The sequence below is a fragment of the Callospermophilus lateralis genome, chromosome 16 (assembly GCF_048772815.1).
Source record: "Callospermophilus lateralis isolate mCalLat2 chromosome 16, mCalLat2.hap1, whole genome shotgun sequence".
Taxonomy (NCBI): Eukaryota; Metazoa; Chordata; class Mammalia; order Rodentia; family Sciuridae; genus Callospermophilus; species Callospermophilus lateralis.
In genome coordinates this window covers 63,663,184-63,677,914 of record NC_135320.1, presented here as the reverse complement: position 1 = coordinate 63,677,914, position 14,731 = coordinate 63,663,184, and the positions used below count along the sequence as shown (strand labels likewise).

Here is a 14,731-nt window from a genome sequence, read left to right as displayed (position 1 = left end):
TAGCAGAACTGTGATATTTTCTTCAAGTTCAGTTTTCTACATGGAATAAACTTTCTGGGTAGTTATATTTAAGCAGGACTACATGTGATTGGAAAAAAAAGGAGAGAAATTGAGGGTGATTGTCAGGGAGTTCTAATGAAAATCATATCTTAGCTGGCAGGATGGGAAAAAACATCAGAGAAGTGATGACAATGATAAATGGGGCAGTTATTTCATTGGTAGTCTCTATAAAGCCACTGGGAAGTAAGAAAATTAAATCAGGACCATAGGAAATACAACTAGTAGATGAACGTGTGAGCTCTTTTTCACAAAATATGCCTGTCTGCAATCCCAGTTTTTATGGATTGGGGTAAAACATGGAAGATAGACGCTATACACAAAACTTTTTTGAGTACATGCTGGTATAGCAAATATGTATACATTTGCTAAGTTCTAACCATAACTCTGACTTTGTATCATGTCTCTTAAGAGAAGCACCCACAATTTTCATAATTTATTATTCTGTCAGTGTCCCTATCAAATAGGAGATAGTGTTGAAAGGCAACTGTCAGGTGGAACCCTTAAGTGACTAATCAGGTCATTTAAATACACTGATGATAGAACTAAGAAATAGAGAACCGTCACATTGTCAGTATCTCAGCCAAACCGTGTTTCAAACCACACAATGCATAGTGTTATCTGAATCACTTGCAACATCCAACAGGTAAGGGTTTAGCAGTCAATTCTTTTCCACCTTTCTATTTTGTGGCTCTTACCCCATTGAAGTCTAAATTTGATATAAGTAGCTGTCTAAAAAGGATTCATTCTGAAGAATATGCCCTCAACAAAAAATTTTAGGGAAGAATTTATAGGGCAACTGAAAGCCATTTTTTATCACTTTATTCTGGTAATTCCAGGCACAAAGCTGAAGCATTTACGGGTGTCCAAGGTCCTAATAACCCCTGTACCCAAAACTGACTGATGAGTAGCATCATTTCATGAGTATCAATTCTATGTCTTTGTTCTTTGATTTTCTTTATTATTGTCATCATATGCCAATATTCATTGAATGTCCACAGGGTTTTCGCACTATTATACAATGCTCTATTTATTCTTTTTCTTTTTACAAAGTGACATAGGATGAAAAAGAAAGATATTACCTTTAAATACAGTGAAAATTATTTTTCTTTCATTTGTTAAGGATTTCCTCCTCTCCCCTACCCTCTCCTCCTTGATAAAGTTGGTGAAAGAGAACCATATCAGTAGTGGTATATGCTATGTAAATCAGCTTCTTTCTTAATTACTGAATTGGTTGCAGAAAACAATCCCAGTCAAACAACATCTATGTTTCACTATAGCTTCATCTTATTTTATACCAGAAACACATTATGAGTTCCTCACATTGATTTAATTCAGTAACACTTTCATCTTGCAAACACTGGCTGGCCTTATTGGAATTGGGCCTGTTCAAATGATACCCAGTAGTTTAACAGCCACCAGCAGGACTAAAATACAGCTTCTAGTGCCCCCTTTTGGCCGGTAAGCACAATAACCAAATAGAGTTTGAAGTCTGGTATAAATAGGTATATGCCACATTTTTTTCTCTATTGTCACTCATTAAGAATTCACTGTTAGGTAATGAGGATCCAAAGACAAATAGGATACAACCTGAGGCACAAAGTAGTTCATAGTAGAATGAGGGTAAACATTATTAAAGATAAGGTCAACCTTCCCTAATTGCTATTATAGCGATATTTCTCTATTTCAATCAAGTTGTACAACTTTATTTTTCTATTCTCCTGGTAATTAATGTTAGCCAGAAATGACTGGAAAATAAAAGCAGCTATTTGACACAGTGTAATTCATGTATATAAAACTAGAAATCACATATTAAATAATTTAAATATTTCTAGAGTTCTTGCTAGGAATAACATGAATCTGTTTTCTTCTGATTATTAGTATTAAGATTTTATTATTTTAATTCCTGCCAGGTCAATATTATCCCATCTATTATCCAGATAAGGAAATTCAAGAAGAGTCAGTCTTACCTGATAATTCAGTATCATAGACGAGATTAGAACCTGAATGTTCTGAACGTACCATTAGTTTTCTTGGTAGGTTTCATCCAATGGCTTTTGTGTGGTTTCTAATGGTAAATATGAGGGGTTTTATGAAGTCACTGAGTAACATGAGATAGCCTTTTACAAGGGTTAAATACAAACACACACACACATACTCTCTCTCTGGATCATTTCCAGCATCAGCTACTGAGCAGCTGTCACAGTTCTTTTGTGTTGAGTGGAGTTTTTATCAAGTTATGAAAAGTCCCATATCTAATAACCAATCCCCAGCATCACCCAGTCCCTGGATTGGCACTGCTCAAATGATAACTTGTAAGGCCAAAGCTAAGTGATTACATAAATAATTTAGCTGGATCTTCTTTAATTCTATAAGAGAAGCTTATAGTAATCCTAATTATACTTACCAATGCAGTCATGCAATAATAATCCTATTAAATTTCCAACATTAAGTATGCAAGATTTTTAAAGAATGTATTAAGTTTATATAAATCAATGATTTGAGTCAAGATGTTCACAAAGTTGGTTTATTTACAAGGTATCAATGGTTCTAGAAGCAAATGAGACATCTATATGATGTCAACGAAACCTCGTTTCTTTCCGGGTTAGAGGTGGGAAAGTTCTTAGCATTATCACTTTAAATCTAAGCTCTTTAGTACTAAAAATGGCTACGAAATATTTTCAATTCAGTTTATTTCCTGTCCCATTCAAACTAACTTCATAAATTGTTTTCATTTTCTCTTATTCTTTTAGACTATTAAAATAGTATCTAAATGAACAATTTTTTATTTTTGGTTTGCTTCCATGAAGAGTTCTAAGAAATAAGAACTACTTTTCTAACATTTTCTGTGTAACTTTTAAGATTGCTTTTCTTTTTTGAAAAATGAGTAGTAAAATGACAAGCATCCCTATTAGCACTTTAAAACATTGTTTTATAAGAGACCAAGAGAAACAAAAAACTCTTTTGGGTAGATTTTTGTGACTGTGTCTTCTCAGGCTCAAAACTTTACGCAATTAAGCCCAGGTTCAAAGACTACAAAATTCATTAGAAAGATGAAATTATTTCTGCAAAAGATTAATGTGAAGCTTTTCCTCAATTATACCCTATTTGTTGTTATCTTTCTTCATGCTCCCATGTTCATTCACTGGTTCATTTGCTCATTCATTCCCTTACCCACTCATTCACAAATAAACATCATACAAAGTCAAAGAAATCAAGTTTCCTCTCCTCTGGATGTATGTAAGTTGAAGAACCACTGTGTTGAAGAGAAACATACAGTTCCTTCTTATGGAAAAACAGTGGTGGGGAAACCTACACCAGAGGAGTCAGGATATTTTAGCAACTCAAGCTGAACTCTGAAGGGTAAGTAGGAATGAGATAAGTAGGAGGGAAGGACTTCCTAGGGTGATAGATTTGCAAAAGTATTAGGGATAGAACAACTTGTTAACTTTGAGGAACTCAAAGTAGACGACAGATCTAAAGGGGCATAAGTTTTATGCCAAGTTCAAATTTTGTCCTGCACTGAGATATTTCAAGTAGAGGAATAAAATGATCAGATGTGAATTTTAGTAAGGCCACTTAGCCAATAGTGTGAAAGAGATATTGGGGGAGGCATAGAACAAGAAAATATTAGGGGTCTACTGCAATAATCTATGTTTATAAAGAAGGCAGAAGATAAATTTATAGCCTAACTGTACTCAAAGTGATCCTCAATTAGCAGCATGCAACCCCACTCAGAGCTTGTTAGAAATAAAGAATAATCTTGTACTGTATATCTCTTACCTTCAGAATCAGCATTTTAACAAGCTCCTCAGGTAATCTGTATGTCTGGGAGGTACCATTCAGAAATAGGGAACACAGCAGGGGTAGTTAGTGGGGGAAAATAAAATTGCTATTTTAGGTATGGTGATTTTGAGGTGTTTGAGGAATATCCAATGAAGATGATCCATAGCAGTTAAATATATGGGTCTGGAGGCTAGAAATAAGTCTGGTTTGGAGATGCAGTTTAGCATTTATCAACCTGTTGGTATTTGAAGTCACGGTTTGACCCATTTCCTGGGATTTGCTCAGGAAAAGTATATCCAGTTAGTCAGGCAGAGGGCTCAGGAAAGAGCTCTAAGAAACATTACTTAAAAGTCACAATCAGCAAAAGGTACTCCACAAGAAACAGAAGGAATTTCCAGTGGTAGGAAGAAACAATGTGAGGAGTGGGACGAGGGTTCCAAGTGGCAGGATGGTCAACATTCTCACTTTCCAGCAGAGGTCACATAAGAATAGACAAGAGTCCATTGGATTTGGCAATCCTGATGTCAGAGTAAAGCTAATGGGTGGAAATTATTCACCCATTAAGTTCTTTCTTGACCTTAGTATGTGGGGATGCAATTTATAGAGTCTGCTTTCAAAGTTCAGATGAGTAGAGTATGTGGGAGGAGCTTGGTGTGGAGCCAGCTTGCAAATGTTCTCTCTTCCACTAGATGGTAAATTCTTTGAAGCATAAGGAAGGCACATAAAGATGAGTAAGACCCAGTACTAACCCTTGGAATTTGTAACAAATAAGAAATAAAGATAAATAACCATGGTACAAGAGGAAGCATTACAATTTATAAAACAGTATGGGGATTCAAAACAAGAATACATATGCAATCAGGAAAGACTTCTTACTTCTAAACTGTTAGCACAAAGAAATGCATAAACTAAATACTTAAACTGTATTCATTCCTGACTTTCTCAACAAATTTAATGAATTAGTAATAAACACAGAGTCCCATTCATTCCAAACTCCAAGCAAACTTCAAACTCATTCGTGAGATATTTATTAAAATAACACATTTAGGGAAAAAAATCAATACAATGTATACATCATTACTGAAAACTGTATACCATCATACAAAAAAGGATTTTATTTTGGGAAACTGATTTCTAATTTATGGCAAGTTGTACTTTCAGAAATAAAACACAGAACAACACAATCTAATTCAACCTTAAAGGCTGGCATGCTGAGCAAGGAATGTTCTTATTCTTTGTAGGAGCTCCTTCTTTACACTGTCAGGTACCAGGGCTGAAACACAAAAACAAAAACATCAGAGTAAGATGATTCTTGTTAAAACATGTCAATTTGGGACGTGACATTTTATTCAAGATCACCAATAAAGGAATTTCATACATAACCCTCATGGTTCAATTAGAAAAATAGAAAGAGGTATCTGAAAAGAAAGTGAATACTTGTAATTCATTATTTTAATGAACTATTTAATACCTAAATACATTGCACACTGATAAGAAGAAAATATAAGAAAATTATTAAACTAGCAGTGGAGGCCATTTTAAAATACACAGGCTGTCATACACTGATAAATTTGACTTATACACAACATCTCATACTTGGTCAAAATTACCACAAGCAAAGCCACAAGACATAATGGGGAAACATTCTTTAAAAAAAATAAATAACAACAACAAAACTGATTCTTCTACTACACAGATATTTCAAACTGATTAGGAAAAGATCAGAAGACTAACAAAAACGAGCAAAGAGATAAAAAGGAGAGACACTGTTCTTATGTAAGAGGGATTCATTCTTAAGACGAGAAATGAAAATTAAAGCCACATTCAGACAGCATATCTTAACAATCAGATAGACCCAAACTCTAAGGTCAATAATAAGAGAAAGGAGGCCTTTTTTTTTTTTAGCTAGAGGAAGTATAAACTGGTACATGCTTTGGAAGGTAATTTAGCAATGTCTACAGAAATAATGAAGGCACATACTCTCTTGGCCCAGCAAAGATGCAAAAAACTGCAACAATAGTTACATGTTATATTTTTAACTTTCTGAATATTGACCTGTGTGACTGTTCTTAGAATATTAAACAAAACAAAAATTCAAAAGAGGCAATTAACTAAAACATAAAATAAAACTATTTTGCTTGTGTTCAAGAGAAATAAAAACTTCAGATAAATTTCAATATTTCCACATACAATTAAACAACTAAGTACATAAATCAAATAAGGGAAATACTTTTTATAAATTGTTGAAGTCTATCTCAGAAGACTACAAACTGAAAGTCCACTGGAAATGAAATCAATATATACATTAAAATATTTTTATTTAGAATTAAGATGATTGAAAACACATCATTTGCTTTGGGATAAGGTTTAATAATAAAGCAGCAGCTGGAAGGAGTTTTTTTAGGATAAGAAAAACTGTTGCAGTGGTTGCTGCATGCATCTATGTATGTATATAAAGTTCAGAAAACTGCATGTTGAAAAAGGTCAATTTCAGTGTATGCTAAAAAAAAAAAAAATGTCTTCTCCTGACAATTAAAGGAAGACTAAAAACAAACAAACAAAAAAAGAAACAATTTATTTTTACTCTACTTTTCTTTAATAATAAAAGAAATTCTCATTCTCTAGCAGGGAGTTGCTAGACAATGAAATGGATAAGATGCAAGTGGTGAATAACAGATACTCTAACCTGCATAACCAGTTCCTCAACAATATTAACAGATTAAGTATAAATTACTGAAAACAGAAAAAGAAATTTGAGAAAATTATCTTAAAATATAAATTCACAAGGAGAACAGTAATTTCTTTTTTCCATATTTCCCTGAGACACACTAGAAGAAAAAAAAAAAACATGTTTTCTAGTTACAAATAGGCTTTAAGAAATGGTTGAAAAGGATCATGGGATTCCATAGGTCCTCCTCAGGAGGGAATTAGTGTTCTGTGGTAATAATTTTAAACTTATTTACTTTTTACAATGAAATTATTGTTACTATTTCTGTGTGAGAGAAAAAAAAAACTTGTAGGTCATCTAATTTACCCGTTTCTACTTACAAATAAAAAATGCCACCAACTTTATCAAAATAAATGAAAAAAAAAAAGGTAGTTAACATCTACAGTAACACGTCATCAGTATTAATATAATGTTTCCTATCTTTCCCTTCTATATATAAACAAGGTACTTCAGAGGGAAATTAAGGAAAAGGTTGCTCTGAGTCTTAAATATGGATCACCTTGAACATGAAGTTGTGGAACTTCCAAATTCTTAATTAGACATTCAAGAAGACAGACCTTCATTTATTTTTAATAAGGAAAGAGCAGAACAAAGACTTAGAGGCTGGAGTAAAACTCTTGAATTATTAAATATTTAAAGGGAGACAGGCTACACCTCATAAAAGTTTGTAAATCCTAGCTTCAGATGATAATTGCCTCTGTAAAATCCCATATTTTGAAAACTGTCTTAACAATTCTATCAACTTATGTTGGTATACCGTTTTAGAGCACCAAAAACATTTTACACCTATTATCTCATTTGTTATTTGAGATTGCAAGAGAGGCAGGTAGGCAATTTTAACACTTCCCTCATGAGGCAATGAAAACACCTACATGATTGTGGAAAGGGTACTTTTTCTTATAAAAAGAAAAAAACATCTGAATTAGCAAAGAAAAAAATGTCTGCACCAGCACGTTTCCTTTGACATAGACTATACTCCTTACCTCTGCCTTTTGGAGTGATTTCAGCCACCAAGTCATCAACAGTAACGTGTTCTAGTCCTTTTTCTTTAATTACCTCTTATGCAAAAGCAAAAAACAAATCATATCATTTAAAATCATTATCTGTAAGAAAGATTTTCATAAGGAAGGGTTAAAATCATGTTTTTAGAGTATATATTGGTCTTAAAAAAATAAAAGAGGACACTTCTTTTGTCTTTTCTAAAAAAATTTATAACATAAACACATTAAGTATTCTCCAGATTAAGAAGACAAGTCTGTTCAACTTTCAGCTAAATAACCTGTAACTTAACAAGTAACTATAACAATTAGAATAAATTTGGGAACTCTAATATTTATAAAAAGCTGGAACTTAAAACAGAACAGATTTTATTTTACTATAATCATACTAGCTCTTATTTAAATATAACAGAGGAAATAAAACCTATTATGTGAGTCAAACTTGTAATTCCATAGCTAAAAATTAAAAGGTAGAGCTACTTTGTTCCTTTGTTATCTCAATGCTGGGCCAAAAGAAATATAAGAGGGGATATGATTAACATCTACTGGATCCCCACTAGGTGCTTTACACCATTTAATATTCAGTTATATAGTGGACTAAGCATTTCTCCCACTTCAGAGGTGAGGCAATGGAGGCTTAAAAATTAAGAAACTCAATGCACATAGCTGAAACCCAGCTCCACCAAAGTCTGGAATACTTTAAAGTCAGTGCTTTTACTAACTTGCCTTCTTATAGTTAATGTGTAAACAGTTTCCATTATTTTTAATTGCAGAAACCATTATGAAACAATGGAGATTTATTAAAAATATCCAGAAATCAACTATGCCAAAAACTGAGCAAGAAAGGAGGCTCATCTTAGTGATATGTAATCTATCAGACAGTATCATCATCAATAATCAGCAATTTAACAATCTTCTCTTCTGTGTATTTTTTAAAAGTGTAATTCTTCAAGAACTTTTATGGTGAATTTTGTAAAACAACACAAAGACAGGAGATATAATTCTTGTAAGTCTGCCAACTCTCAAGTGCTCAATTTGTTATGAAGTGAAAACATATTAGGAATACTGTTCCTGAAAAACATATATATATATTTTTTTCCTTCTTTTCAGTGCTGGGGATTGAACCCAGGGTCTCATACTTGCTAGGCAAGTATCTGGCCACTGAGGTACATCCTCAGCCCAGGAATCCATTTTGATGGCAGAGAAAACCTTGAGCGCTCATGCCTCACTTGTTTGAAGAGACACACAAAAAAATTCCTAAACATTTTTTACAATCAAGTCTATACATACTTTTAAAAGAGGAAATCACTTCTGAAAAATTCAACTTCTTATTGTTTAAAATTATGCTTGAGCATTTGGACTTTAAAATACTGACTATACTTTTTTCCTAGTGAATCCCAGACCAACCCAGTTCAAAACAATGGAATCAGTTTATTTTCTAAGTTAAACTGATTACCTTTACAGTGTGCCTTCAACTGATCCTTCCAGCCACATTCAATTAATTTAGCTCTCAGCAACTCTTTGAGGCTGTTGGAAAAAAAGTGTTTTCAAAGTAAACAACAATGTACATCTTAGATAAGAATCTTTGAAACAAAGGTTCAACTACTCAACTGAAAATTCCCTAATTTGCAGTCCCAAAACATTGTGGCCAAAATTTCATTCTATCACTGAATAGTTCTTTATTTAGTCTTATACAAATCATTTAAACTCTGGGTCCTGCATTTTATTTGGGTCTTATTTAAATAAAGAGTAAAACTAAATGCACAGGCAGGGTTACAACAGTTCTCAGGAAGTTCTACTCTTTGGTCTTCTTACATATCCATATCCTTTCATCACCAGACACAGTATTGAACTTAGAGAAGATGCAGCTCTGAAAACTTCAAGTTCCAAAACCCACTCTTTTACTACAAATTCTTATTCTTTAGCTCTCTTATTTCCCTGCTATATCTCCCTCTAACCTTACAGATTGGCCCCCAACACAATTTAATAACCCAGAAGCTTGCATGCATATCATAATTAGCAATATTTTCTTTTTTCTTAATAGTAGAAAATGGTATATATTGCAACTAATGGCATCAGGAATGCTACAAAATATTTTATTATTTTTTGCCACATACCACTCTTAGAAATCCTCCAACTACTCAGTTTAAACACGTCACATACCAAACCAGATTCTCTTTCCCTGCAAATTGCTTCTCTGTGAATATTCCTAGAGATCCACTGACATTTCCATTTGATCTTTTACTCTTTTTTTTTATTATTGGTTGTTCAAAACATTACAAAGTTCTTGACATATCATATTTCATACATCTGATTCAAGTGGGTTACGAACTCCCATTGGAGTGATTTCAGATTGCAGAATCACATCGGTTACACATCCACTGTTTTACATATTGCCATACTAGTGTCTGATGTATTCTGTTGCCTTTCCTATCCTCTACTATCCCCCCTCCCTTCCCCTCCCCTCCCATCTTCTCTCTCTACCCCATTTACTGTAATTTATTTCTCCCCTTTTTTTTTCCCTTTCCCCTCACTTCCTCTTATATGCAATTTTGTATAACAATGAGGGTCTCCTTCCATTTCCATGCAATTTCCCTTCTCTCTCCCTTTCCCTCCCACCTCTCGTCCCTGTTTAATGTTAATCTTCTTCTCATGCTCTTCCTCCCTGCTCTGTTCTTAGTTGTTCTCCTTATATCAAAAAGACATTTGGCATTTGTTTTTTAGGGACTGGCTAGCTTCACTTAGCATAATCTGTTCTAATGCCATCCATTTCCTTGCAATGCCATGATTTTGATCTTTTGCTCTCAATAGAGCTAAAACCCAACTTTATATTTTCTCCTACTTCATCTTGCTTCCTTCTCAAAATAACTCTATTCTTTTGGTTCTTTGGGCTGAAAACTTTGGTAGCACCTTTTACTCAGATCCCTTGTTAACGCTTCACATCCAATCCATGAGGATATCCTACAGGTTTTAGTTTTAAAATATATACCTAGAAGTCAAATGTCTATCACTATCTTCATCAATATCCTAGTTTAAACCACCATCTTTTCCTTTCTGGACTGTTACCTAAGTTGTCTCCCTGCTTCTTTCATTGTACACTTCACTATCCTGCACTGCTCAAACCTTCCAGTGCCTTCACAATTTACCCAGAATAAACTCCAAGACTTGACTACAGCCTAAATGATTCTACATTATCTCTTTTCTCCCTCACTCAGCTTCTGCAGTCTCCTTAGCTTCCATGTATTTCTCAAAAATAGCAGGCAAGCTCAGCTCAGGACCTTGGCTCCTGGAACTCCTCCACTTCCTCATATCCTTCTGATCTGTTGGCAGTGAAACGTTCTCTACCCAAAATATCACCTCCCCATGTTTATTCTCTGCTTTACTATTTTCATAGCACTCATCATTATCTGCCATATTACATATGTATTGTATGTTTCCTCCCTTTACAGTGTTAAGTTCCATAAAAGAACAGACTTCATTTTGTTGACTACTGTATCTCCGGCACCTTACAGGGTAGACCATGTGATTGAAACTTGGAAACTAAGCTGCACGAATAAAAAAACAAAACAAAAAACAAACAAACAAAAAAACCACATAATTTCCTCTATTTACTACTAGCTGTACTATCTTCTCAAGTTACCCATGGCACTGTTCTTGATGCCTCCTTCCTCATATAAAGAGCTGTTTCCACTTTTTTTTTAAAAAAAAAATTTAAGTTCTCCTTTCCATTTTTGCTGTTTTTCTTTTTAACCCAATACAATCTTCTAAGTCATTTACCTGTTTTCTGTCTTGAAACTCCAAGTCTATCCTTCACACAGAATACAATTTGTAAAGTATAAATGTGATCTAATTATTCCCTTTCTTAAAATCTTTCAATAATTCCCATCATTCAAGGATAAAGTGAGCAATGAATGTTTTTGCAAATCAGAGCATCCATTTTCCTGACCTTTCTTTGATTAAAAACAAAACACTGCCATTCTCAGTATAAGAATCTGGCTAAGGGTCTGGTGATGGAATATGGCCTAGGCAAGGCTGATCATAACTTGCCTATTACCTAAGTAAGATGGTAATCAAGCTAGGTCCTGTGTTCAACAAGGAAGTCTGAGCAGTGATATGTAAGTTTGAACTGCTAATCTCTGCCACCTGTTTTAAGAATAAAGCCAACAATAGAGAAAAGCAGAGGTGAGAGAAGATACATCCTTGGCAATAATTTTTGCATGCCTAAATTTAGTGATATATGAAGTAACTTTAAACCCTAGATATTTTAATTAGATTAGCTTATATGTTTCTATTGGTTAAGCCAGATTCTGAGTTTAGTTTCTGTTATTTTTAGCTGAAATAATTCTAACTTATACCAAATCCATACTTCTGTCCACTCTTCCAGTCACATGCTTTTATACTTTACGTATAGCTTTCTTCTATAATTTTGTAGTACCCAGAGAATTAATCATGTTGTACCAAGCTCTGTGACTTTGCACATGCCATTAGAAGATAATATCCTCTCATTTACTGGCTTAGAGAACTGATAATCCTTCTAACCCAGCATAAGCATCTTTTATTGTTCTGTGAGATCTTACCCCTCCCCTTAATCCCCAGGTAGAATTGAAAAAATTCCTCCTCTTCCATACACATATATATTTCTCTTTTAAACTTTATCATCTTGCTTCTAGGAGTCTTTATTGACTCCTTGGCCCCTTCTGTATATTTCTAAACCTGTTCCTTCTTCAAATATTTACTTAACCAATTAGGTGTCGGTTATAGCATTAGATTCTGGGTATACAAAAGTGTGTTCGCTATCATGGAACTTGGATTATATTGAGAGCTACGCACTAGTGAAGTAGGTAACTAGAACAGGATGTGATTAAATGATATGACAGAACAAAGTATTTGGGATTCCATAATTAGATTCCTTGAAGAAGCAATATTTAAAGTAATACATGAGAGATGAACTAGAATTTACTAAGAATGAATAGAAAAGAAATATTTCATAGAAAAGGAATGGCACATGCTGCTCCAATGTGGCTCTATCATGTAGTCTTATGAAAACCTGGGTAACATTATGTCTTCAACTGTAGCTATTTGAGTATTTTTTTCTTCCCCACTGTATTATACATTCTTTGAGAATCTATAATAATTTATATACTTATTTATTATAATAATTTCTGGCTTCTACATTGCCTGTGTTGGTCCAAGTCTTGCAAGCAATGTTGCACCTAAATAAATTCTTACGGCTGTTAGGAATAGAAGTTTTTGATAATCTCAACTTTCTGTAATTCTTTTCACTGGCATGTTTTGTTTGTTTCTTGATAATTAGATTCTTATAACATGATGTAACTATTAAAGATGGTATAATGTAATTTAATAACACAATCTATTACTTACCGTTCTCTTTCTCCAGTTTCTATTAACTTTTGGTTAATTGCTGCTCTCATCTGCGCATCTTTGTTCATCTTGCTAACCTGGACATCAACATAAATGTTCAGATATAGAATATTTATAAAGCATTTTCTTCTAAATCCTCTGGGCAATCATCCTAACAGATTTAATATTCTATCAACTAGAAGGATGTTCAAGTGTATTACTTATATCATCATTCTAAATATAATTTACTTCATCCCAACTCATATTGATTATACACTAAACAAGTTCCTTCCCCCATATGTCTTTTATTAATAACTATTATTTTTGGAACATTTATTAAACAATTACCTAGTACTCTGTGTATTTTTTAAAAAATTACATTTAATTTCCCAACCTTATCATTACATATTAACATTTTTTTATTTTACAGCTGAGGAAACTGAGGCACAGGAATAGAAAATAGTGAAAGCAAAATTTCAACTCAGGAACTTTGTTCCTAGAAGCCCACAAACACTTTAACTGCACGTTATAAATGACTGGATCATTTCTGCACCTTAACTGCATTCAAGATTTGAGGAAGCCATCAGTACAAGATAAAAAAGTATTAGTGAAAAATGAAACCATCAGATAAGACTCTAAGTGCTTTACTTTAGTCTTCACTAGGATTTAGAATTACAACTGCTACACTAGCTGTAGTCTACGTGTATTGTGTGTCTTATCAAATACAGTATTCCCAGTGGGTTAAGTGGAAAACAAATCTCAAACTAATTCTTATCTTAGAAAATTCTCAATTTTCAGCAAAAGCAGACAATAAAACCAAAATGTACAGAAAGGAGAGTGTGGTTAGGTTTTGGGGACATCCAAAAGTTTCAATAAAACTTGGAATAAGCTAAAGCTTTCCCAGTGAATCTGTCACTAACTTGACACCACTTTTCCCGTCTCTCAATTTTTCTATATGAAAACTCACACTGGAAATGAGTTTTCAGTTGTTGTTGCCGCTGTTTAAAGGGGAACAGGGAAAAGGAAGACTTGAGAAAGAATCTAGAAATGTTTACTTTTGTAGTTGGAAGCTAACGTTTTCAAAATAAGGTCTAGTCAGTACCATATCAGGAATACTTGATCTCGCCTTGGCCCCCTAAAATACGGATAGTGACCTTGGACAAGTCACTTAATTCCTAAAGGCCTCAGTTTTCTCACTGGTAAAACAAGGGCACTAGGGGATACCTCCCAGTTCAGACATTCTTTGGGAAAATAGAACAGGGCGGAGACAGCTGGAGAGGCGGGAGGGGAGGAGCCAGAAAACAAAGCGAGGACTGGCTTCAGGCCAACTCCAGTAGCACGCCCTGCCGGAGAGCCCTACAGGCCCGCGAGCGCGGGTCGGGGAAGCTAACGAAAGACAGCACATCGAAAGGAGCCTGGGCTGGGCCCGGGTCCCGGCCCTGAGGACCACGGGCATAGCTCACCACCATCACCGCGGGCGAGGGCCGTCCCTTCCCAGCGACGAAATGACCCTTGCGCTGACGACCGTTACCTACCACACTCTTCGGCTGCCCGGACTTAGACCCTCAGTAGCTCGGGCACCTAAGCACACAGAAAGCTAGAACACGCATTTCCGGGGCGGGGTCTCGCCACCCTGCCTATAAAGTGAGAATTTAACTAGCGCGGGCCGCCTCCTGGTCGCTTAGCCCGCTGGGTAAGAGAGTCCAGGTCCTGCCGTTGAGCGGGCCTTAAGTCCCCGAGAAACTACAGAACCCAGCATGCAACAAGGGTCCGATTTCTCGCGCACACTACATTTCCCAAA

At 34.8% G+C, this 14,731-nt stretch overlaps 1 protein-coding gene across 2 annotated transcripts; it reads right to left on the bottom strand.

The window, feature by feature from the left end:
* Positions 1-4,848: 4,848 nt before the first annotated feature.
* Eny2 (ENY2 transcription and export complex 2 subunit) lies at positions 4,849-14,551 on the bottom strand. Of its 2 annotated transcripts, none has more exons than XM_076836087.1 (5): positions 14,394-14,551; positions 12,952-13,028; positions 9,026-9,096; positions 7,555-7,629; positions 4,849-5,116 (listed from the first exon to the last, which is right to left on the bottom strand). In XM_076836087.1, exons 1-5 carry the CDS (start codon positions 14,397-14,399, stop codon positions 5,040-5,042), a joined length of 306 nt encoding a protein of 101 aa, XP_076692202.1. In that variant the 5' UTR covers positions 14,400-14,551; the 3' UTR covers positions 4,849-5,039. The 2 variants fall into 2 exon arrangements, with proteins under 2 accessions (XP_076692202.1, XP_076692203.1); XM_076836088.1 differs by having other exon boundaries at positions 14,466-14,549.
* Positions 14,552-14,731: the final 180 nt, after the last annotated feature.

Coding starts and splice junctions, on each gene's coding strand:
- Eny2 (XM_076836087.1), bottom strand. Junction 9,097..12,951: donor GAAACTGGAGAAAGAGAACG/GTAAGTAATAGA, acceptor TTTTTCCAACAG/CCTCAAAGAGTTGCTGAGAG. Junction 7,630..9,025: donor GTTGAAGGCACACTGTAAAG/GTAATCAGTTTA, acceptor CTTTTGCATAAG/AGGTAATTAAAGAAAAAGGA.